The 25,258-nt window shown below is 40.9% G+C and overlaps 1 protein-coding gene across 2 annotated transcripts in view; it reads left to right on the top strand.

Annotated features, from left to right (window-relative positions):
- Positions 1 to 908: 908 nt before the first annotated feature.
- Positions 909 to 25,258, top strand: part of rims1b (regulating synaptic membrane exocytosis 1b) — a 63,470-nt gene continuing 39,120 nt past the window's right edge. For both annotated transcript variants that reach the window (XM_026302606.1, XM_026302605.1), the window contains exons 1-2: positions 909 to 1,309; positions 16,414 to 16,627. In XM_026302606.1, coding sequence (XP_026158391.1) covers positions 1,143 to 1,309; positions 16,414 to 16,627 — 381 coding nt within the window. In that variant the 5' untranslated portion in view covers positions 909 to 1,142. The remainder of the gene's footprint in view (positions 1,310 to 16,413; positions 16,628 to 25,258) is intronic.

The raw sequence follows: 25,258 nt of genomic DNA, 5'->3' as shown, positions 1-25,258 counted from the left end.
AAGATAAAGTCAAGAGACGGAAATATAAACTGCCACACGTACACTAATAATAATGATCAATATGCGCTGTCCCTGGAGAAATATAAAAAACTAACATTAACGTAAGAAAACATAAGATACACTTATTAGGTTTATTATCCTAAAGAAAATATGTCTTACAGCAGACACAAAACATGCAACATAAAGAAGTAGATCCAGCTTCCAAAACAAGATAATGAAGGTCTGAGCAACAACTGTTGGATTTTGTCAAACGGTTTTCACTGTTTGGGGCATAAAAAACTACAGATCCGCGAGAAAGACAGAACAACCGCAGCTGAATGTGTGGAAGAAACTGCAGAAATCTGCGAGCTGCTGTCCCTGGTGCTGAAACGGGCGACCGCTTCAGCACCTACAGACCGAGCTTCATTTACAGGACTGGCTTCATTGTGCGATTTATTTGAATTAGCAAAATATTAGAAACGTAGCAGACGATCAGCAGTTAGGGTGGACCATATATACCGCGTGTACACACACAAAGCGCGTGTTGGAGAAAACACCAGGATGTGTGTGTGTGTGTGTGTGTGTGTGTGTGTGTTTGTGTGTGTTTGTGTGTGTGTGTGTGTGTGTGTGTAGCTGAGCCTGCATGTGATGATGGTGAGGACCCCGTTCTCACATGAGTAACCGCGCCCCCGCAAAAAAGGAGAAAGGACGTGGCTGCGTACCGCGTTGACTGGGAGAGAGAGAGGAGAAGCAGATCGCACTCCGCCTATACCGCCCAGCCGCCACCTCAACTCCGACCACGGCGGAGGCAGCACAGAGCAGCTCAAAGTACCAGAGAGCCAACTCCATGAAAACACGGACATGGGTTCTCTGTGAATCCGGGCGGTGGAGGGGAGAGGCGGGCACACGGGGGGTGGGGGGATCGACGACGAGAACGTGGTGTGTGGTGGGAGAAACACCCAGAGAAAGGACAAACAAAAGCACAACCGAGGGTGCCTGCAACATGAGCGGCTTGCACTATTCGCCAGAGCTGCGGCTGCCGCTGCCGCTCTGCCCGCAGACCATGTCGTGAGGTGTGGCTCGGAAACGCTCCGAGAAACCTGTCAGCCGCAACGACACGCCGAGGACGAGGAGAAGGAGGAGGTGGGGTGGTGGTGGAAAAGATGTCCGCCTCGGTGGGGCCCCAGGGCGGCCCTCGCCCACCCACCGTGCCGTCATCCATGCCGGATCTGCCGGACCTTAGCCACCTCACCGAGGAGGAGAGGAAGATCATCATGGCAGTGATGGCTCGGCAAAAGGAGGAAGAGGAGAAAGAACAAGCCATGCTGAAGTAAGACCAGCGTTTCTTATTTTCCGTGGAAGTTTTAAGGCGTAACGGGTAGTAGTCCCAAAAGACCTCAGTGTTATCATTGTGGAGGCCAACATCACACGCCCATCACATGCAGAGATCATTAGCCGAAACACTGACTAGGCTCTGCCGTCCTCCTTTAAGAGGTGGTGGCGTGTTCTTAGTTATGGACCCACCAGTGTAAAGGCACAGGAGTAGATCAGCCAGCATCACCAGAAATACTACATGTATTCTGACAAGCTTGGATGCGTTTGGAATCAGTCAGTTGGCCTAAATTAAAGTAACATACAGTGTTGGTGAATGGAGATTGCCCGAAACAGGGTCAAATGTGTTACACTTGTAGACAGGGCCGCGAGAACGGGGTGTGACAGGGATGGTGGTGGCGGTGGAGAGAGAGTTGGCGGGTGCTGGGGGATGAATCATAGCATTATCCATCTTTCACGCACTCGTTTTCATCAATGGGGGAGTGCACCCGGTCCCCCGGTTTACACATCCGGCACCGCTCCGGTTTTTCTTTACGCACGGATGCAGGTTGGAGTGCCTATATCAATGTAGATTTTTAGTGGAGTGAATGTGTGCGTGAGTGTGTATGTGTGTATGAGAGATCGCTTTGACAATAAAGGGAAGAACAATGACATTATAGCTCAGCAGTCCAGAGCGACAAAACGCGTTTTGAAAGCCCAACAGACAGACTCTGGCGAGGCGGTGTGTACAACCATATGTGCTCCACTCAGCGGAGAGAAGATGGGGTGTGGTTGGGAATATTAGCAGGCCTGAACTGGGCACGATACAGCCTAAAAGACACACTTGAAGAGCCTTTGTGTATCGATTGAATGACATCCAGTCGTCACTTAATAAGAACAACACCTATTAGTGGTATATTACAGAAAGATACCATAGCTACTGAAAATGCAGACTTCTAAGGCAGCATTATTGGAAAAAGGATTGGCCATAGGTCAGGTTTCTGGACAATCTGTCTATGAGGTGTAAAAAAAAAACATCACAGCGTTTTGACATGAGGGCTGGGTGTGCTCCAGCTGCCTCTTACACAGGGTTGTTACATTGAACTTTGATGCCTCAGGGTTTCCACCTCAAGAGATGGCACTTTGAAACAAGAGCCCCCACTGACCTGGGACTGTATGCTAATCTGTTTCAGGCACTCCTGCACTGAAACATGTGAGAGCCCTGCATCTGGCTCTGACGGATCTTGTCACTGCAGGTGTGCAACATCCTACAGCACTCTGGATTGTTCTGAATCTAATGGCTGTTTTCATTTCCTGACTGAAGGCTAAAGGGAAGCTGCGTGAGAGCTGCTTCTGGGCCCCTTGAGAGGAAGTGATGTATTTAATGTTCCATGAGGCGCAGGCTCAGGTTCAGTCAATAATGGCTTCATCATCTGGCTAATCATTGATAGGACCAGCGCACCATGGTCAAAGGAGAAATGTGATTTCAGAGAACCATTGAAATAACTGCCAGCACGACCATCTTTAAAAGTTACTAAAGTATATTTTGACTCCACAATGTAGATAAATAAATAGAGAGAAGATAGATGATTGATGATGAGTTATGTAACTGAGGCTGTACTTGGACTTTACCTATAATCAGGAACCACTCACTGCAGGCCTGATCAGGACACAATACAGCTTAAAAGACACTCTGTGCATTATGGGTAGAACCAGATTGGGTTTCATGAACCAAGTACAATTCAGAATCAGATTAAGGCGAATGACTAAACACTGCACTTCTATTTTAACATCAGTCCAGCAAAGATTTGGTCTCCATGTGTTTTTTTTTACAGTTCATTCATTTAGTTGAAGCTGATAACCTGAATGATTTCCAATAAAAAAAAACATTTACTTTAATTCGTGGAATGCTGACATTACCAGCAGGCAGTTATCTGAATACACATGGGTAAATGACTGAGGGAAAAAAGAAAGGAAGAACATTACAGACCTTAAAAAAAGTCATGATTCTAGTTAGTTCAGATTGGTTCTGAGTGGTCATGTGATTGTGGCACCTGTCACACATCACACCAATGGAGGGCATCCTGAGACCAGGGTTGCAGTGGAATGAGAATACAGGATATCTCCATGCTTCAGGATTTCACTTTATAATATTTGTTTGTTTGGCTTTAAAGCAGAACCAAGAAGAAGCTGAACCAAAATATTACTTTATTAGCAAGATGACATCCAACCAAGTTTCTTTTTAATGTCTTTATAATTCTGTATGGTACAGTCCACCCCGTTAGAAAAAGCTAGCTCACTATGTACTATATCATGAATGTACCCTAGCTGCAGGAAATATAGCAACAGCCTAATGGCAATTAACATGCATTAGATGAATGCATTTATACAGATTGTTGTAAGTGGACTTTTTAAATTAGCACATTTTTTTGATCAGCAGCTGGTCCTAGCAACTGCTTTCTGTTAAACTGACATGAACAGAACATTAAATTGCAATTCAATCTAATTATCAGCTTGATAAATTCAAAACAGGCCAAAAAATAGCAAATGCATATATACCCTGTTGCTAATCAATTATTTATATTTTATTCATTCTCTCTTAATTTATTTCTGCATAATTTGGCTATAATCAAAAATATGTGCCTTTGAATCATATGTTTGAGATTCTGGAAAGCAATACATTTCAAAGCAATCTCTCTGATTCTCTTTATAGAACAAATGAAATTTCCTTGGCAGAAGTGGCCATAAATAACAGCCAGCAGTGTTTTCCCCCAGTAGTGACAGTTAACACAAAAAGACCATTTTATACCTTATGTCAGGACTAATCCAGCTGGTCAGCACTGTCCAGTGTGGATGCAGCGCTGCCTGAGACCTGAGCAGCTGGCAGTGATAAGGTTATACTGATATGGGACTTTATCTGCCATGAGTTTAACCTCCAGCATGAGGGAAACTGAGTTGCAGAGTCCTGATCGGTTGCTGAACCGAACATTTGGCTCTGGGCTAATAATTTGCTCTGGTTAGATCATGAGAATGCAGCACCGGGTCTTTTTTGCACTCATTTCCAGCACTAACACATTTAATTTCTATTTGTTGATTTCAGACAACAGACCTAAAGTTGGTGCACTATCCATGTCTAAATACATTATAAACTTCAGAGTCTCCTCCGATTGACTTCCTAATCTAGAGGATGTTAGGGGAGGTGGAGCTGTCATGTTGTGGGGAGTGTCCAACCTCCCCAAGAACGTGATGTTCAACTCCCTCTAAGAACAACACAGAGTCTTTTCTCTGCAGCCCAGTGCTCTAAGTTCCAATCCACCCTTGGGAGCTTTTGTGGATTCCAAAATGTAAATATAGAAAATAATATGTAAAATATTTATGCGTTCATTGGAGAGGTTGTAGACATTTCCGACGGGGGTGGATGTGCGACACAGGGCTTTAGGGTTGGAGTGCTGGTGGTGAGTGGGGTTAATGGCCCACGTTTGTTGATGTTAAGGGCAGCAAAGTACAAGTAAATACTACTGGTAGTAATACTCTTAGAATATAAGTGGACTCACTTCTGGCTTTAGCATTATTTTTAACATTTATCAAAATCTTTATCTATGGCACAATACAAGTTGCAATTGGCCACTGTGTTACTTGACACCAGATGGGCAAGAGAAGAAATCAGGACCAGGGGAGGATTTGGAAGTTTTAAAGATTAGAGCGGGGGAAGGAGAGAGAAAACAGCAAGTCTGAGGGAATGAGAATAGCTTCTGTAGCGTCCCATGCATAATATCAGGACTTTTCAAGGCTTCAAGATACAGGGTGCATTGTAGAGGGCAGTACCTCCCCCCTTCTGTTACTGAATACTTATGTCCACCAAGAGTTCAGTTGTACTTTGGTGACAAGGACATAAACAGGCTGGGCTGTAGATTTTTAAAGGGAACAGCTTTGCTTCTGTTCTAATGTCTTGAGTTTGATTATTTTTCCTTAAATCTGGACTAACAGGTATTACCAAACAGGTCACAATGTGGCAAAAGGTACAGCTTATAGACTGATTCTTACAGTTATCACCCAAATTTGCGATTTCCCTCAGCACTACAGAGCATTTTAGTGTTTTATGGTCCCCAGGTTTACTATTTGATTCACTCGCACCACTCTCATCAACCTCATTTTTAGCCACAGCAGGAAGCTGTGAGCAAAACCAAAGACTCTGATAAACACACCCTGTGCTCCCTGCCCAGCAGCAAACAGGCAGACAAAGTTAGCAATTTGCTGGGGAACACAGTGAAGCATTTTATCAGCTAAAAGAAGGGATGTTTTTCTTAAGAGCTGGTAGAGATGAAACCAAAGATAAAAGGAAAGTGAAAACTAGACATTCATCCAATTGCCACATGTGTTATTTTCTTTAATTAATGCAATTATATTAGATCTGTGGCTCTTCATATTTGCATGTAGAGTAAAAAAAGGATATTGGAGTGGGACCATCTGTAATGAGGAGGATCATCATTTGAAAATAAGATATCAATTGCAGAGGGAAGGGCATTTTACTTTACTTTAGTTATGCACACATACCAGTACAATTAAAATATACACTTTTTCAAGAAGCCAAAGTAAGTGTGTATTGCCATAAAAAAGAAAGACAACAGATGATGCTGCCAATCTGGTAATACATATATTTAGGCCCATACAATTTATTACAACTTGCATAAGGTTTAAAATCACGTAAAACAGGACAGCAAACTTATTTGTTCATGTGATTCAGTGTGGATGTTCTTTTTAATGACAGAAGCACCTTTTACTGGGCTAATTGAAAACAGTAGTAGCTAGCACTATGTCAAGTTACTAAATTTTGTTTCTGGAATTAAAAAAATCCCACTAAAGCTAACTTGGTATGTTTCAACTTCTAGAGCAGACCCTTCCAGGGTTTCAAGGTTTCTGGGAGAAAAATGCTAATGTTGAATTATGGATCAGCTCTGAAAATAGCTAAAACCTGGAAGTGGTTCCTGAAATATTTAGTTCACCGGCTGCTGTTGATGTTCCGAAACATTTTTTCTTGTTAACCTTTTTCAGTTTTGGCCCACTGCTAAATGGCACTGATTGCTACAGTATTTGTCCATGTTTATGTGTGCAGTTGGGTGTGTCAGTTTGTGAACATCCTTTTTTATGTATATAAAGTGGCATGTGTATATGCATTCTTAGTTTGCATAGGTCAATACATGCACTCATGTAAAAATATATTTGCAGTCTTTCAAAATTCATACTTCCTTTCCTTCACATATTTCTATATACTGTAGATCTGAGAGAATGTGAGCAACACAAACTGTGCCACAAACCCAGACGGTATTTCTGGTTTTCTCAATCTGTGCATGAAAGCTTGGAGAAGGAAAGTAGTTTACTCTTGGTAAGACAGAATGCTTTTGCCCAGTTTGTCCTGTAGCTTTGCAGCTAGCCTCTGTCTTTTTTCAAGACAACAGGAAAGAGTGGGAACCCATGTGTTCCATGTGTGAGTATTCAGAGTGTGCTGGATCGTTCAGAGTGTGCTGGATCATTCAGAGTGTGCTGGATCGGCTCTTCACACTTTGTGCTTATGTAATTAAAAAATGTAAAACCAGTCAGGTATGTCTCCAACACCTGGAAGAATGAAATCCAGTGGAGGGGGAATAACAGTGTATGTATGTGTCTGTGGGTAGGTGATTTGGACCTGTGTGGCATCAGTTTGGATGCCAATTTTGTTGCTTGTTTTAACCACACAAAAAGAACACACTCACTGATGTATTTTTGCACCTCAGGATGAACATGTGTGTTTGATCTCTATGCCGTTTTCATTTTCTACTTTGTTACATACAAGGCACATTAATTCCTGCATTGCCAGGAAATGTTAACATGTTGAATGTCAGTTGTAGCCTATGCTTCATATTTGTGAAGAGTTGGCTGACAGTTGGAATACTGCAGGGGTAACCAATAGTGCAGGGCCACTGCCTGCTTGTTTTCATTGCCCTACTCACACAGTGAATTGGTATCTTCTCATCCAGGTATGGTAATCTGCAGTGGGGAGGGCGAGGTAGTTGTAAAACAAGGACAATGGCCCTCCAGGACCAGGAGTCGGGGATGTCTGGACTAGCGGTTCCCAAACATTTGTACACCAAACCATGGCAACACCCAATAGTAAATTTTAAATTTTAGAAAATATAATAGTGGTAGTTTAGTCCATGAGTGACCTGGAATGAGTTCTGGCTCCTAAAACCCATGAAAAGCCTGAAACATGAAGAGTTCTTATGTTATCTTTTTTTATCTTATCTTATCCCACAGACAAATGACTGACATTAAAATGTTTAAATATTGTAACATCTCTTTTTTAGGACACTATCAGCAATATCTATAGCAATCACTATAAGCAAACTAGAAAACTTTAATGGGCCTTTGGATCACTGCACACTATGTACATGTGTTTAAGTCCCAATTTGCATTCAAAGTGAAAGTGACTTAACTGGCCAAGTATGGTGACCCATACTCAGAATTTGTGCTCTGCATTTTAACCCAATCCCAAGTGCACACACACACACACACACACACCGTGCACACACTCCCAGGGCAGAGGGCAGCCAGTGCTGTGGCACCCAGGGAGCAGTTGAGGGTCCGGTGCCTTGCTCAAGGGTCTCACCTCAGTCGTGGTATTGAAGGTGGACAGGGCACTGGTTGTTTGCTCTGTGCCACCAACAATTCCTGAACAACAATTCGAACCTGCAATTTTCAGGTTACAAGTCTGACTCCCTATCCATTAGGCCACAACTGCAATGTATTGCATACTCAACTAGGTACATATTAAAAATCTGCTTTTGTTTCTGTTCTTTTCTAAAAATGTAGAAGAGAACATGTCCTTCAACTACTGTTTACCATCTTGTGTTATTTAGGAAACAGCCTTGTGTTTGTCTGTTGATACAGCTGGACTGATTTGAGATCTGGTTAATCATTGCCTTCAGAGCCAAGAGTGAACAAACTGTGACAGACAACCACATATGGCTTTTCACATCCAGAAGATGGAAAGAGGTGGTGGCTCACAGTGTGTGGCAGGGTGGGACTCTAAGTGTGCTGACAGTGAGAGACATGAGTGAGCCTTAGTGAGTAGCCTCTTTAATGCTCCCAGACCTTTGCAGCATTAAAGTTTAATGAGAAAGCATTCTACTTGGGCTGACCAGGCTCTCGACAGCTCTTCCCCTGACTCCTTCCATCTGCGTCTGTGGTCAGAAGAAGTGATGGGATTATATCATGAGCAGCCACACACAACACTGCACAAGACTAATTTGTATCCTCACTTCCAACTCTAAACAGCATACAAATGTGATAGAAGGAGAGGTAACATCTTTCAAGATGAAATAGAAGCAGTTTTACATTTGTTGTGACCATCGTGTAATCTCTAATGGATGTGGTCAAAAATGATGCACCTGTAACCACACCGCACCTGCTATTTAGGCACTAATCATTCATTTGCATGAAGGTTGATGAGAGAGAAATCAAGTAGTGGTAACAGAGGAGTGTGCTGCTTGCCGAGGCTGCTGCGATGAAGTGAGCGGAATAGAGGTCACCCATAATTAACCTGCAAGTGTTTCATCAACACGTCATGAATTTTACGTCAGCCAGCAGGCAGTGAGAGGTCACAGGCTTTGTATGTTACATGTGATTTGCTTATGTGTGTGTCATTCAACAGGAAACAGAGAAACAGACAATGCGAAGTAAACTGTATATAATTATGTGGAAGAGACCATTTTTATCAATTACCAGGCTTTGAGAGAGTGGAATTCCATATACAGTACCGCAGATATGAAAGAGGTATGAAAGGAAAAGAAATAAAGCAAATGGAGGGATAGTTAGAGGGATATAAATGGAAAAGGGAAGAAATAAATGTATGAGGAGAAGACAGCTAGAGCTATAGACACACACAATAGACACACACACAGACGCACAGACCTTCACACTGAGGAGCCCAGGCCAAAAAGGCACTCTGCTCCATAAATATGGGTAAAACACTCACAACATCAATAAAAGGAGTTATCAGCATCTAAGCCCTGGCTATGGGAGGAGCTGCTGTAGACAAAGGCTGAAGATGGGCTGAACCAATGTATTGAATGCAGCTAAAGAAATCTCAGGCTGTGAAGTGATGGAGCAGTAACAACACAGAGCCCTCTGTGACTCCATCATTACAAATGGAATTGAAAGTGACATTACTTTATGTTAAATTCTAATTAATATTATTATTCATATTAATAATAACAACTGAATTTTCAATGAAAATAATATATAAATGATGCGTAAAACATTAGGGCAAGACAGACAAGTCTTCTCTGTCTTCTTTTTCATTCTTCACATAACCTCTTCTTAATGTGCAGAGCCATGTGCTCCACCCTGTGTCCCTTTGAGGAGATATGGGGTGATCCTACTAATCAGTGCAGACTTAACTAAACTGTCCTTTTACTTAAAAAATAAGAAGCTACTGGAGAATTGAGGAAAGTCAGCAATTCAAGTTCCATAGCTGCTGCTCCAAATATTAAAACATAAGGGTCCATCTTTCCTATACTGAGTTTTAAGAAAAGCAAAGAACATTCAAGTGAAGCAAAAAAGCAAAAGCATGACTTTGTCACTATAGTAATACCTATTATTCTATAATCAAAGAAAGGAATAAAGACATGTTACATTATCATGGAAAAATTAGGCTCTTGTGCTGCAACGGTGAGCACACGTTAGGCGCAGTGCTGCTACACTATGTGACGCACTAAATAACGCCACATTTTCATCTTTATTATCCATAACTGCCCTGAACATAGACATAGCAATATCATTCTCTATGTCAAAAGCATTGCATGAAGCTCTTATAGCAGTCTGCTGTGTATATGCCTAGTAGATAGTTGCTTGTCACAATGGTGTTTTGATTGAAGTAATTTCGAGTCCAACAGCCTACATTTTGCTGCACTGTACACAGTACATACCTTTCTGAATACTGTATCATTTGTTTTTAATACACACACACACACACACACAGACACACAAACACACACACTTCTCAGTCATGTCTTGATATGAAGGTAATCTGTGACTGTAAAGCTCTGTGAATTTAGAAACACAAGTGATTTGTTTTTTATCCATCTTTCAGTTCAAGAAATTCATGCAGCATATACACAAGAATATTTTGCAGCATATGGTTATTGCTTAGGGGATTTGTAAAAAAACAAACAAACATTTAAGCAGTGCTAGTAAGGCCTCTGTCAGTGTCCATGTTTTCATAGTGTCTCTGGTTTCAGAAAAAAGATGTTGGTTGTTTTTTTATTAAAACTTTTATTAAAACTTCATGTTCACTTCTAATGAATAAATGATAGTAAACACAGCAGTTTAACTTTCATTTCAGGGAGTGTTGTTAAGCTAAGACAGTGTACTAAAGCAGCAGGTTTATGTGAGTATGAGTATGGCGAGATAGGGCTCTAACAATGAAACTTGGAAAGAATGACAGCTGAGAATCATATCAAGCCAGACAATTGACCAGATCTACCTGAGAAACTGCTGTCCTATAGAAAACTACACCTTAGCCATCTGGATTCAATATTAGTTCAATATAATGGCATTTTGACAGTGTAGGGAGACAAGCCATCACAGAGAAGATCATGGAAGGCAAATGAGAAATAGATTTGGTGAAGCAACCATCTGTTGCTTTTCTTTCCCTTTCTTGCTTCCTTTCATCATTTTCGCACACAACATTGACTCCAAAAGGACTGTGAAGAGGTTTCAGAATTTTTTTGACAATATCATTTGTGATTTCCATTAAATACAAGAGTTCCTGTTTTTATACCGATTACTGGAGTCCCTGACATCCACAGTTACCCATTCTTTTCACATTCTCAATCTTTCTATCAACCTGTCTCCATCTTCTTAGCATCATCCAACCCTCAAGTGGTATTTATAGAGTGGCTCAGCTTTTCTCCTACACTGGTCTCAGGCCCACGCATGTTTGCATCTTGGCTTCATCCTTTCCCTTTTCACTTGTTCTCCTCCTCCTCCTTCCTGTAGACAGTTGTTTGTCTATCCAAGACTTCTAGGATTGTCTATACACACTTGTCACCTGTTGTTCCAGTTGCTTCCTTTTACTCTACTGCCTCATCTCCTTGTCTGTTAGCTCACTTTCATTTACCGCTTCTTATCACTCTGCCTCCACCCGTTACTCCTCCTTTCCTTTCCTCCTCACAGCATGTGTCAACATTTTGTCTGTGGTCTTCCATTGTCTCTAGCTCTATCGGAAGAAGACATGTTTTTTCTTCAGCACTCTCAGTTGTTTTGTCATGGATTGTTGGTACTATTTCCTGTTTTGTTCTTTCAGGTAAAAGTTTTGAACCCCTGAAAAGTACTCGTGTTATTACTCTATGTTAATTGGCCCTTAGTTGGAGTTTATTGTGTTTCTGTCTTTATTTGTTTAGCTAGAGGTTGAGTCATGGCAACTGGACGTCTAGTTTTTTAGGTCAAAACATTTCATCACTAATCTAAGTAGCTTCTTCAGTCTGAGGGAAAGCTGGAAGGAAACTCACATTTGTCTTTCGGGTTGGTTTCACTCCACCCATAGCCTGAATAGGCTCATTAGAGGGACTATGTAACTGGGGAGCATGGCTGAGGGTATTTAGGATCTAATGGTCGACTCTTGTGACCCCTTTGATCCACAAACTGGGTGTAGAGTGTGTCCTCCCTGAAGGACATGTGACGTGTCCCTTAACTTCCTGGGCATAGATTATTATTATTATGGACGTGAAAACGTTTGAGGCAGGTGTAACTTCAGCAATGTATTATCCATTATGTGTATAACACCTGCTTGCAGGATTGTGTTTTTGAAAATAATCATTGCTTGAAACTGTTTCCCACCAACTCTGAGTTTTAGCATTTTTATTATCTTAAAATAATACAGCTGATAAAATCTGCCAGCAATCCATGGTTGCCAACTAGAAATGAGGAGCATTGCTTACTTCTGTTTATGTTTTTGATTGCTAAATTTGCCATTGATTTAGTAACAGTAACAGTAAGAGGTAAGGGTGAGCAATTAGTCCTTCAGCACCTCTTACTGCTCTTTGCCAAGGACTGAAACATACATTATTTCTAATTTGTCCTCCTACAAAGAATGAATCTTCTGCCAGACAAAATAGCATTGCACATACACATACACACACACACACACACACACACACACACACACACACAGGCTTTCACCTAGGCCCTCCCCATGCTTGGGTGGTGTATTCATAGCAGTGCTAATTAACAACTCCACACCAATGACTGGTGAAGAGTGAAGACAGAAGAGGGAGAGATGGAGTGAATAAGAGACAGAAACGAAGAAAGAGGGGTGGAAAAGAGTCTGTAGAGATGCTGAGATTAATATCTGAGGCCCTACTTGAAGGCAAACCCATGCGTGTGTATATGTGGGTTTTCAGTTTGTGTCAGTAATAGTTGACTCCCTGACTGACTGGCACTGACCCAGAGAGAGGAGGCAGTCATACTATAGCCACTTGAACCCCACTCTACTATGGGCACATGCAGGCCACTGGGTCCCGGTGGTCCTGATGGTCTGTCCCCCACTGGCTCACACCAAGACACCACCCAGGCTTTTTATAGGGGAGATGACAGGAACAAAAGTCTGGCTAATGTCTGGTCTGTGTTCCTCAGACAGTTATGTTCTTACATGCAACTTATCAGGATAATATTGCTCAGTTACATTGTAGGAGCGTTGTTTGCGGTCCTGCATGGGGATTGATCTATCTTGTTTTGTCCATTCAGTGAAAACACTGGTCCCGGTGAGGACATGTTAGGTTGGTGCTGGAGCTAGAAGCAGTTAGCAAGGACTAAATTCAGAAAGTAAATTGTTATTATTTTTGGTAACATTAAAATGTTGTGTCTTCTTAGCTGTGTAGGTAACAGTGGATAGTCAGCATGGTTTTGTTCAGAGTAGGGTTTTTGTTTAAGTTTCTGTTGAGTTAGCTAAGTTATCTGAGCTTGGTTTAGAGATAGATAGCACAGGCTGGCTGCTTACTAAACCAGTGTTTTTTATTTATTTATTAAATTAACATTATTTGATCATCTTTTTGAGTGAAATTGGCTCAATGAAAATTGTCTGCTCCAGTAAAATAGGGAGTCAGTAGGCAGTGGGCTAAGGCATGTCTTTTCGATGAACGCACAGTAGAGTGAACACAGAGAATGTCCTTACGTAAGAGGACATCTCTCTTTCTTCACTCCGTAATGATGTTTTAATCCCTATGGTTGAGGTCACTCGTATCTCTTGTTGAGTTAAAGATAGGATTAGGGTAGGCTTCATGATATGCATTTACGTAGAACTAAAGATCAATATTATGGGAGCTGTGTGCTGATTCAGAGTACATTAATCATGACTGTTACATTGTCTATTAACAGTGTGTAAATTCTGGTGTTAGAAACAAGTAATGCAAGCTCTGCCAGGTTAAGTTAGCGCATCACAACTCTGCACAGCCATTTGGAGGCGAGGCGTCCAGCAGGAAGTGGGATGCAGTCAACAGATCAACACTCAAACAGCTTTGTCACCCAAGGAAGTAAGTTTGATGATCGACATGCAGAGCAAACAATGGCCCTCATCCCAAAGATGACAGCCAAAGCATGCTGCCCATTAGATTGATCTAGTGGGAGGGGTTTTGTAGATTGATGGCATTTGTTCAGGCAGAGTATACAGTCCCATCAAAAAAAATCATGGCACAACTGGATAAACTGTATGATGATAATATATATGAGCTGCACAGTCGCAGCCCAAGTGAGGAGCCTTGCTCTATCTGCGTATTCGGCATGCAGTAGCTGTAAAATCATGAACTGTGAAAAATTTGTAAATATACAGCAATAATCTGGAAGCTCTTCCTCTAAACCTAGTCCATTTCTTCACAGGTATATTTATTTATTTGTTTTTACTTATACGTATATATCATTGACTTATGGCAATGGACTTTGAGAACTAGAGTCAAATTCCTAGTGTGTCCAACATACTACTACATTAAATTTGATTCTGATTCTTGTTTAGGCTGAGAATACAGATTTATTTTTATATTTAAAGAGTTGCCTTGAGCAGCTTTAACAGTACTGGTCTGTTGTATCTGTGGAAGCAGTAGAAAAGGATGATGAAGCCGTGGCTCTAAGAACAGGAACAGCTGGTGCCTCAACACCCACTGACACCCGATGCTTGTTACCATGACAACCGGCTGTGTACCCTCTGTTTCTGGCAGCTGTTCCTATGGTGCCTGGGCTTGGTGCAGCCCCTGCACTCCCGTTGGCATTATAGATAGCTTTTTGGGATCAGAGGTCACATTTATGACGTCGCTACCATGGCGATGTCATGTTTTTACATTTGAAATATGTATGGATCGGAGGTTTGTGTCTATTTATCATCATTTAGGCAAAATCAAACCCTGCTTGAAACTTTTCTGAATAAACTGGACCCATGGTAAAGCAACACACTTCATTATGTTGTTCCATTTTGAGTAGATGCCCTGACTCTGCATCACTGATGGTACAGAAGCTTTGATGTGAAGTACCTAGATATAACTACATATCCATGCATTCCTTACCAAAGCACTGGATCCAAACATTTAAGAAAAAAATGCATGGAAAATTTTAGAGATATTTAGAATATAACCTTCATCTCATTGTTTATTTTCCCAGAAACCATTCCTCATGATTCCTTTTATTTTGTCAAATTTTATTACAGCATTCTTCACACAAAATAGCGAGATCTGTTCCAGCCATACCCTGTCAGCTGATTGGCTAAGATGGTCCAGGAACTCTGCCAGTCACTTCGCTGTTCCAACTGTGTCTGCTGCTGTAGCACTGTAAGCCACAGACAGTTAGGAAGGCTTTAGTGATGAGGAATGTAAAATGGACTCTATTTCGTGGACTTAGGAAGTTTCTATGTGCTGCTTTATTAAAGTTTTTTTCATTATACATTTCTGGGGTTCATGTAAGGTTCCCTTGTACAACTTGCTTTTTCAGTAAAGACTCACAAAGACAGAACTTTTCCTAGTTCTGTCCAACTCAGAGGTCCGGTGTGAAGGCACAGCAAAGGAAAGGTCATGGGGGAGGACCGTTATTGTTTTTAATTTGACCACAAAAAGCTACTGACATCAGATCAGGTGTTGTTTTCTACCTGTATCCTACCCTGCAACTGAATGCTGTAGACAGGAGGACATGTCTGCTTTCAACAGACCCAGGTAATCAGCGTAATTTAAAACTCTTTGGGATTGTTTTGTACTGTTGATGGGAAATAGCATGCAATTAGAAAATCAACTGCTTTATTACAGTTACATTTCAGGAGTTTTGTGGATTTTCTGAGCTATTATTGAGAGAGTAGGAAGTGTTCATTGCCCTGCAAATTAGGAGCCTGTCCACCAATTCAACTTTCATTTTAGGGTTAACACATTTAGTATGAATGTCTCTGCAGACTGTAAAGTCTGTGTGCTGCCTGGAGACTTAACACAAGTTCTCTTACCTCCACAAATAGGCAGATTGGCTCTAAAGCTGTGAATCAACCCAACTCCCTCTTCTATACCTCTCTCACTCAGCGAGGTAATCAAAGTGCGCGTCTGGGTTCCCAGTATGATAACCATGGTATGCTAATGCACTATTGCTTTGACAGTTCTGTTGAGACAACATTGTGGGTGTTTTCACATAGCCTGATTTGCAATTCACGCTTGGGTTATTTTTGTCATAGGCATCCTGGGAAACAAGGAGGGGAAAAGCTGTGAGCCACGGAGAGCAAAACTGAGCTGAAGTTTCACTTAATTGCATGTACTGTATGATTTTAAAAAAAAAAAGCCTCTTTCAAGTGGTGTTCTAATTACCATTTATTTTGCTCTAACTGTAATGCTGTTCCCGAATATATGCTTGGATTACTTGACTTTCTGGTTCTGTTTACTAACTTAAAAATTATTCAGTTATTCAGATATTTCCCCCATGTCTTTTTCTGTTTTTGTCTTTTTTGAATGTGTAGATACTTAGACAGGAAGATATCTCCCTCTCACAGCTGGAGTGAAGTTTATTAAAATGCAAAAGGCTTGCAAGTGCATGTTATATCACTAATGGGCAATTTTTTCTCTCCCCTCCCATCAGAACACTGCACCAGCAGTTTGAGAGCTACAAACAGGAGGTACGTCGCATCGGGGCGGAGACACGACGTCAGCCGACCCAGCAGAAAGACGATGCACCCACCTGTGGGATCTGCCGTAAGACCAAGTTTGCAGACGGCTGTGGCCACGTCTGCTCCTACTGCCAGACCAAATTCTGCGCTCGCTGTGGAGGGCGGGTCTCTCTGCGTTCCAACAATGTGAGAAACCTGACCTCCCTCTTTTTTCCTTTTTTTTTCACAGTCACCTCATTCCTGCTATAGTTGATGCACAGTTTTGCTTCTGCGTGTTTGTGAATGTCTTGCTTTTTTGCTTCCTGATCACACTTTGTTGAGACCAAAGTGTATTGGAAGAATGGGTTGCCACCTGTCATGGTCCCTTCAAGATCCACTGAGTCTGAAGCTGTTGTAGAATGGTTAGAATGAAGCGCTTAAGCTCATGTGAACATTAAAGCCTGCCAGTAACAACATCTGTGTTGTCCTGTGTCTACACTACAGTCATCAAGCAAGCACGTCAGGAAGTGGCAGTGCTGCTCTTCTCAAGCAACATATCTGAACGAAGACCAAGACTAATGAGAAAAAGTGATGCAAAGAGGTTTTAAAGTTCACATAAGGAATACTAAAAAACCTTACCACACTAAAATCCTTACCATAGTTTTAATATAATAAAAGAAAGTCACATTTTCAATTTGGATTCCAAAAGCAACTTTGTCCCCCACTAAAAGAAAGAGCTACATGTCCAGAAAATTTCTCAAATAACTCTGTGATGCATTGCAGCACTGTGATGGACTGAAGACAGCTGGGATAAGCTCCAGCAGATCCCTGTGACCCTAAATAAGAATAAGCGAGTATAGATAATGGATGGAATAATTAACTCTTGCAGCATCATTGACTTATCTGCAAGACTATAAGGTCCACACAAAAACATCATATTATTATCATTAAAAATATATTTACCAGATTGGATAAGTGTGGCATCCGTCTATAAACCAAACATGTCTGTGCTATTTTAAGTGCCAGCCCTCTTCCTTTCAAACATTCTCTGGGCTCTCTTCCAACCTAAGAGAGAGAACCTCCTCCTGGGTATCTGACCTGACTATCGGCCCTCCATCCCTGGCTTGCTGGTCCCCAATCTGTTCAGGATCCGCCCAGACCAGCTGGACCTGATCTCACACAGGCACCACATGTATGCACAGCTCAAAGGCCTGTGAGAATAGAGGATAAAGATAGCACCCCTGTTGGTGACTCCATTAAAATTACTTTCACAGCAGGCAGGCTGTCACAGGACATGAAGAGATGAGATCGGGATGATGTAAATGTGATCTATAAATACAACAGAGCATTCTATTTTTATAAACAAATAATTTATTAGAGGGGAAACCTTATTCTAAATAACACTATTATGGTCTTTTTAAATAATGAATGTAATGAATGCTTTACTATTGAGGCAACAACACACAAGTAGTTGCAGCCAGTCAAAAAGGATGGACTAGTGCAAAATGTCACATCCAGCAGATTTACCCTTTTTGGTGGTTTTATGTATGTCTTTATATGAAAGTATGTTTTGCTGCTGACATTTTGACATAGTAAATCAATTACCATGCTTTCCGGACTGTAAGTCGCACCGGAATATTAGTCACAGAAAAAAAAACATATATAAGTCACTTCAGTGTATAAGCCACATTTCTAATTATATGAAGAACATAGGCTAGGCATAACAGAAGTGCATTACAAATTTCATTCATCCATATTAAGTAACGTCGAACAACTCTGCCAACATCGGGGAGGTGAAGCGCGGTGTCCTCCTCCTCTCTCAGGTTGCCTGAATGCCAACACTTACTCTAAACTTTGTTTCAGCTGCATACTTTATAACCTGCAGCTTGAAGTCTGCAGTATAGCTCTTTCTTTTGGGCGGAATTTTCACTTGTGTTACACTAGGAGTTGTAGTTTAGTGTCAATTTAAATGTTTTTACTTTTGCAGCAGTACAGTTTTACCTTCAATTGAGTCAAGAGTGCCATCTAATGCTAGTGACTACTTGACAAAATGACAGTGAATTAACACATATAAGTCACTTTGCTGTAGAAATCGCTCGACTAGCCAAAGTACAAGAAAAAAAAGTGTGACTTATATTCTGGAAAATACGGTAATCAGTGAATATGTTTGTGTCCTATTAAATTATCTTGGATTAGAAGACACCAACTAAAAAATATATTCAGTGGAGAGTAAATCAGTATTGTAGAGTATGTCTATTAAATTACAATAGAGAATTATTTTACTTCAAGCACTTGTCACAAGCTTTCAAAATAATTTCTGATAATGACCTCTAATCATGCAGTGTTTTTATCAAAATTCGGTTTAAGGTTTGTTGCTTCACTTAACCAAACAGATCTAAATTTCTGCACTCATGAACAGTTTTATTAAGTTCTTATAACAGACAAGAGAGCACAACTTGTAGGTTGTGTTTATTTTTTTCTGTGTGTACATTTGTAAGTAGGGTTTTGTGTGTGTGTACTTCTGTCTTTGTGAGGACTGTTTCGACTATAATACAAAGTGAGTGAAGATATTTTGAGAAAGGGAGACCATTGTGGCTGGTCCTCACTGTTTCATACCTCTGAGCATTAAGACTTGCTTGTCAAGTCCAGGTAAGAATTAGGTCTATGATGTTGGGATAGTTAAGATTGGGATAAGGGAGTAGTGAATGACTGGTCACCTGTCTAGGGTGTACCTCTGCCTTTGCCCAAAGAGATAATGGACAGATGGATGAAGTAGGGAATGCATTATATCAGTGTCCTCACAAATACAGAAATGTGTGTATCTGTCTGTGTGTAGGAGGAAATGTGTGTGAAGTTCCTTGTTCTCAACAGTGTTTGCCTCTGTCATGTGTTGACCAGTAGGTCAAACAAATTAACAGGGTTAGGAAAGTAAGAGCTTTGTTTTATTATGTAAAACAACATTGATTTATTACATAAAACAAAGCACACTGTCTTGTCCTCCAGTTAGCAGTGTTAGCTTTTAGAATTTTGCTTTGCTGTTGTTCAGCAATATATTAGGAGTATAAATATATATTCCAACTATGTATGTATGTACATGTTTTTACAACTTGCTTTTAATTCACACACACACACACAGTTAATTTTGGATCATTTTTGTGTTGTGTGTCTTGCCGGCCCAAAGGCGCTTTCTGACCAAACAGTTCTAAGGACTCAGGTCTAGGGACTATCCCAGTGAAAAACATATGCGAGAACTATAGACCATAAGGATCTTTTTTCTGTTTGCATTATCACCACCAATGGGAACGTCCTCATGGTTGTGTCACTTCTGCACAACATTCAGCAACAGTGCTAGTGAAAATTTTCATGTTTTGTTTTGATCCATCTAAAGTTCAAATTTCTTCATCGTGTAGGCCGCCCAGGAAGCACCTAAAGACATGCTTTAGTGTTCAAACACTTAAGAAAATAGGTTTAGTAAAGGTAGTAAAACAATGTTCTCCGTGTTGCTTTTGGTATCCCTGTTTTCTTTTTGTGCTGAGGAGCTGTGACACATCCTGATGTCATATTTCATGAGTCACTAAGGCCATGCCAAGCTGATCATGCATGTTGTTGTAGCCTAACACGGTCACAGTGGTCACTTACATCCACATACTGTTGTCCCCACCGCTTCACACTCTTTATCACTGAATAATGAAGTATGTGTATCAATTCTGCAGAATGTAATTAACAAATGTTTGCACCACATCCTCTTTCCCCCCTTTCTTCTTTGTTTTTTCCCATGTTTACCCACAATCTGTCCAATCCCCCATTTCACCAACTCACCCTCTATGCATCTCTGTTCCTTATATCTTTTGTAATCTTTTGTTTCTTTCTCTCCCTTCCTGTTTTGCTCCATTTGCTCCCTCACTTTTCTCAATTCTCACTGCTACCTGGACTGCATGCCACAAAAGGAGGACAAAGTGGTTAGCATCTTTTTGTGTTTTCTCTATGCTGTGACTGTGATATTTGTGCCACCTAAAGTTAAAAGCACTGGCTGTGTTCAAATCTGAAACTGACATCTCTCTTGCCTGTTTACAAGTTGACTTCTACCCTGAGAAGGATTTGTAAAATAACTGTAGTTTCTTCCACATCAGCCAGACATATATTTTCTCTGCTGAAGATGTAAGAGAGCATGCTATTGGATTAGAACGGAGCCAGTGTGTGTACAAATCCACTTTTGGATTACTGATTTAACTGAACAGGAGTCACTGCTAGATATCTTTCTCAGAGAATTTTCTGTGCTGTGTGGGATGGAGCCACCTGGAACTATTCTTGTCCTCAGCAGATTTGTTCTTTGGTGTAAACCCTGACTAACCTGTGTCCATTGTCTGTCTTCTCCTCTTGCAAAGTGTCTCATAGTGAAGGACAGGGTAAGGCTTGCTGGGTGATGGATTTTGATGCATGGGTCACTACTGTTGTCTTCCCCCCACATTCAGGTCTGTGCTCATTCACAGTATCAGAACAGGAATTCAGACAAAAGTTTTTGACTCTCTCAGATCATTGTGGATAAGCGGTCTTAGAGCAGTCGGCTGTTGATCCTGCAGCAGAACTCTAATTCTGTGAATGAATGCAGACCCTGAAAACTTAACTGGCAGGCAGCGTGAGCATGAGCCACAATACAGACTGTCTGCAGGAGTGTCTAACCTGTCTGACCCATCCTGATCCCTCTCCCTATGGCTGTAGGCATGGCTGCGCTGGGAGGGGGCGATGGATAAAATGATAAATACTTGACAAAAATGAGGATGATAGATTGGTATTTCAGTTGGCATGTATAGACAAAAGTATCCTACACACCTTTTATTTGATTGCATAGCACACAATCAAAGCCTGTACATGCTATCCCAGTCTGTGTGTGAGAGCAGACCAGCCTTGCCAAGGGGAGATGGGCAGGGGCCCAGTATATGTTTCACTTTGTCCACTTAGCACTTCCTTGTAATGCTTGGCCACTGCAAAATGTTGCCAAGGTTTTTTTCCTGCAGAGCCCTTGGAAGTAGGAAGGGAAAGACAGTAAGGATTAGTTTGGGATATTGCTCAACTCTTACATCTTCAGGTATAGGATTCATTGTGTTACTTTATTCATGTCTACAGTTAAGGTAGTAGACGAGTAAGGATAGAAAAGTTGGACAAATTTCCGTCATACAAAATGTTGGTCATTGTGTATAATCATAGCATAGCAGTTGTAACTAGTCACAGCAGGACTGTCAAGCTTTGGACTGTCTCACATGTCCATGTCCTGTGACTGTAACTATAGCAGGATACTGTCCAAAAGCTTGGTCTTCTTTTATCACCTTTCCAAAAACCAAACGAGTAAAAGGAACAGATTGTTCTATTAGTAGTAGTTTATAGTGTTTAAGTAAATGTCCTGCTTTTTATTTGATCTGGAGAAGTTTACACAGCCAACCTCAGCTAAAAGAAAGCCTTACATTTGCCCAAAGCCTCATCCTTTTGACCTACTGTCCTTGACTTATCCCAAAAGCCTCTGGGAGAGTGAAGTATCATCCTTTTAACAAGATTCTTCTTTTAGAATAAGTCAGCGGGAAACTGTCAGCAGGTGACAGTGTTTTAAAGAACACACAAAGCTGACAGTAGCTTAATCATCTGTTAAAATCTACTAGCAATTGTTATTTTCAGACACCCTGCATGGTTGCCAATTAGAAATAAGAAGCCAGCTTTTGTCAAAAATTGAAGACATGTTTTTTTAAAATCTGGCACCACTCTCATGCTTCCAGAGTTTATTGCCTTCAGAAATAAATAGGTAAATTTTGTTTTGCCTTAATATGTGTCATGTTTGATTAAAGGTTGTCAAGCCCCAAATCTTTTCTTCAATCTAACTAGATAATTTTGTGTGTAAAGTAGGTATGTTCCAATGTTTATTATTTAAACCATGACAACAAAGATGTATTGCATGATGATGGCCCACTGAGCTTTCGGGTGGAGCTTGGATCATAACTATTATCACATTAAAGGCCATTGAATGACTTTAAATGTGTGTGTCTGTGTGTGTGTGTGTGTGTGTGTATAGAAGCTGTATTTCATAGTCCTTTGTCAAACTACCCTGCTCTTGCTGGTGCTAAAGTCTGTTAATGGCCATGTGTTTGTTTAAGTGTGTAATGTCAGCTCAGGATGGTTTGCAGAAAGGGGACAAACTGCTGACAATCTGTATCCTTTGTAGATGAGCTCTCACTTCCAGTGGAGAGCAGGCATTTGCTTTGTCCTGGCACACACACACACACACACACACACGCACACACACGCACACACTTTACATTTACAGTGGTATAAAAAACATGCTCAGAAATGCACTTGAACCTGAATGAACACACAACACTCATCACATCTTCCTGTACCAATCAGTAGCAAACTAAGCATTTTGTTTGATGATGTGGCTAAATAGGTCCTTTGTGATATTATTCAAATACAGCTTTGACTATTGACTATTATTCACACAGCAACATTTACATGTTTCCGCATTTGTTTTCTATGTTCATTTAATAGTAGTAGTACTCTGTCTACCACTAACACACAAATACATGTTCAGATCCACACTAATAGAGCCACACAGAGGCATGTTGTTTAGTGAATTAAGCTGACATTGCACTTTTTACCAGAAGGGAGGAAGCACTGTATAATCTTAATCATGTTTCTCAGATAGTTAACCTGCTTCTCCCTCTTCCTCGTCACACTCCACTCCCCTGCTCCACTCCTTCACCACCGTATCTGTAGCAGCCAGGAACACAGACTCTTTGATGCCTCCTTCTGTCCATCTTAAAGGATGCCCATTTAACTTTTTATCCTCCCTTTTCACTCTGTCTCTATCTCCCTGTCTGCTGTCAAACCAGCATGCATTTGCCCTATTTTCTGACTTTCAACAGCTGTGTTTATGAGGCTGGTTCACATATGTAACCTGTATGTCTAATAATAGGACCAGATCAAGCAAAAACAGTCTTGTTTGTAAATTCCAATATTGCTACTATTGCTATCACACTCATCAAAAAGACTCAAGTGAAGCATGAAGCTCACATGTGCCGTCAGACATAATGTCTGTTGACCTAAAGGATAATTAGAGCTAATTACATTTCTACCTCTGCTCTTAAAACTTTACTCACCATTGTAATTATAATGAGATCAGGCAATATCACTAAAAAGGACTGAGATGAGAAGAGTCAGAGAGATTTTAGAGAAACTTCAAGGTTGATCAAATGGATTTGGAGGAGATTATTAGCCAGACTGTCTGTTTGGGAACATTGTGACAGAACACTGTGTAAGTTTAACCTACTGAACTTTCAGTAGTTGTGTGTGCCTGCTATTTTCCTGCAGATTGAGAGCTTATAAACAGTTGAGGTTCAAATGTTTGTGATAAATTGCCCCACTGGACTGGTGATGGCCAAAATCGCTAAAATATGATGGTTTGAAGCTTTCACTCCCCATCTCCTTCTTCCATTGTTTCCTGTTCTCTCTCTGCTGTTAACTATCTGATAAAAACAGAAAATAGATGGTGGAGTCTGTGGAAATGTTGCTAAGGAGACAATAGACATCTTTCATGAAAGAGAAATCATGAAACAGCTTTGAAGATACAGTTCACTGCTGGTAAAACAATCAATGTGACCAAATCACAAGAGTTGGAAACGATTTAAAAAAAAGTTTCTTACACAGTTTTGATAAATTACATCCTTGTCCTGTTATTATAATCATCGCAGCCAAATCAGAAGTCTTTTGCATTATATTAAGCTGAAAAATGTAAAAGCAGTGTGGACTCACATCCCCAACAGCTCTGCTTTTCTTTCAGCCTTCCTCACCACTGATTTGGTCCGCTAGCAGTTGATCTACTGCCCTACCAGAGGAAATGGGGCATTATGTCTTTTGCAGTCATCTTTCTTTCTACCATTCAGGATTTACCGTTCCCTGAGTAATGGCAGTTTACAGCCACCTCTGCCTTATTTGTCATTCTGACGAGCTGTGTGCATGTGTGTGTATGTAGGTTTATACAGTACATTGAGGGTGGGGTCGCTACACACATTCGCCAGCCACTTCCTCCACTGCCCCCCACGGCTCCCATCTATTCTGCCCATTTAAGGAGAAGCTGATGTTCACACAATTCGGCCTAAATGAATGCCTCTTCTCACTGTGAGCTGCTGTGGAAAGCTGCTGGTGTTGGCAGCAGCACATGCATTCACCATTTTGTCCACAGATGGATGGAGCAGCACTAGGGGTGGAAGCTGAAGGGAAGGGGGATATAGGATAAAGAATTATGAGTGGCAGGTGCACGGTGTCCTCATTTGTCAAGTCAGCCAGGTGTGTCAGCTGACCTAAAAGGTGAGGGGAGATGAAAAGAGAGAAGAACAGAATAGAGCAAAGGAAATGGAAAGAAAGGAAAGGGGAGGAAAGGAAAGGAAATCAAAGAACAAAAGGAGAGGAGATGACAAAGGGGAAAATAAACTAAGATAGGAAGAAGGGAGGAGCAAAAAAAAGCCAAAAAAAGCAAAAGAAAGGAAACTAAATACATCAAAATTAAAAACGAAATTAAACAAAATGAAGGAAAAGGGAGAGGGGTGGAATGAAATGAAGGAGATGAGAGGAAATAGAAAAGGAAAGGCAAGTGAAAGAAAGGACAGGAAACAAAAGGAAATGAGGAAAAAGAAAGACAAAAGAAAATAGATGGAAATAAAGGCAAGGAAGGAAAGGAATACAAAAAAGAGAAAGCAAAGGTTTATGTCAGAAAGGAATTCCAAATAAATAACAAGTCGAGATAGTCTAAACGGCATTTGTATATATTTTTTTATAATTTCCTCTTGTGATTGTCCT

This window comes from Mastacembelus armatus, chromosome 1 (genome assembly GCF_900324485.2).
Source record: "Mastacembelus armatus chromosome 1, fMasArm1.2, whole genome shotgun sequence".
Classification (NCBI taxonomy): domain Eukaryota; kingdom Metazoa; phylum Chordata; class Actinopteri; order Synbranchiformes; family Mastacembelidae; genus Mastacembelus; species Mastacembelus armatus.
Note: the sequence above shows the minus strand (reverse complement) of the source record. Positions and strands in the feature narration are given on the sequence as shown.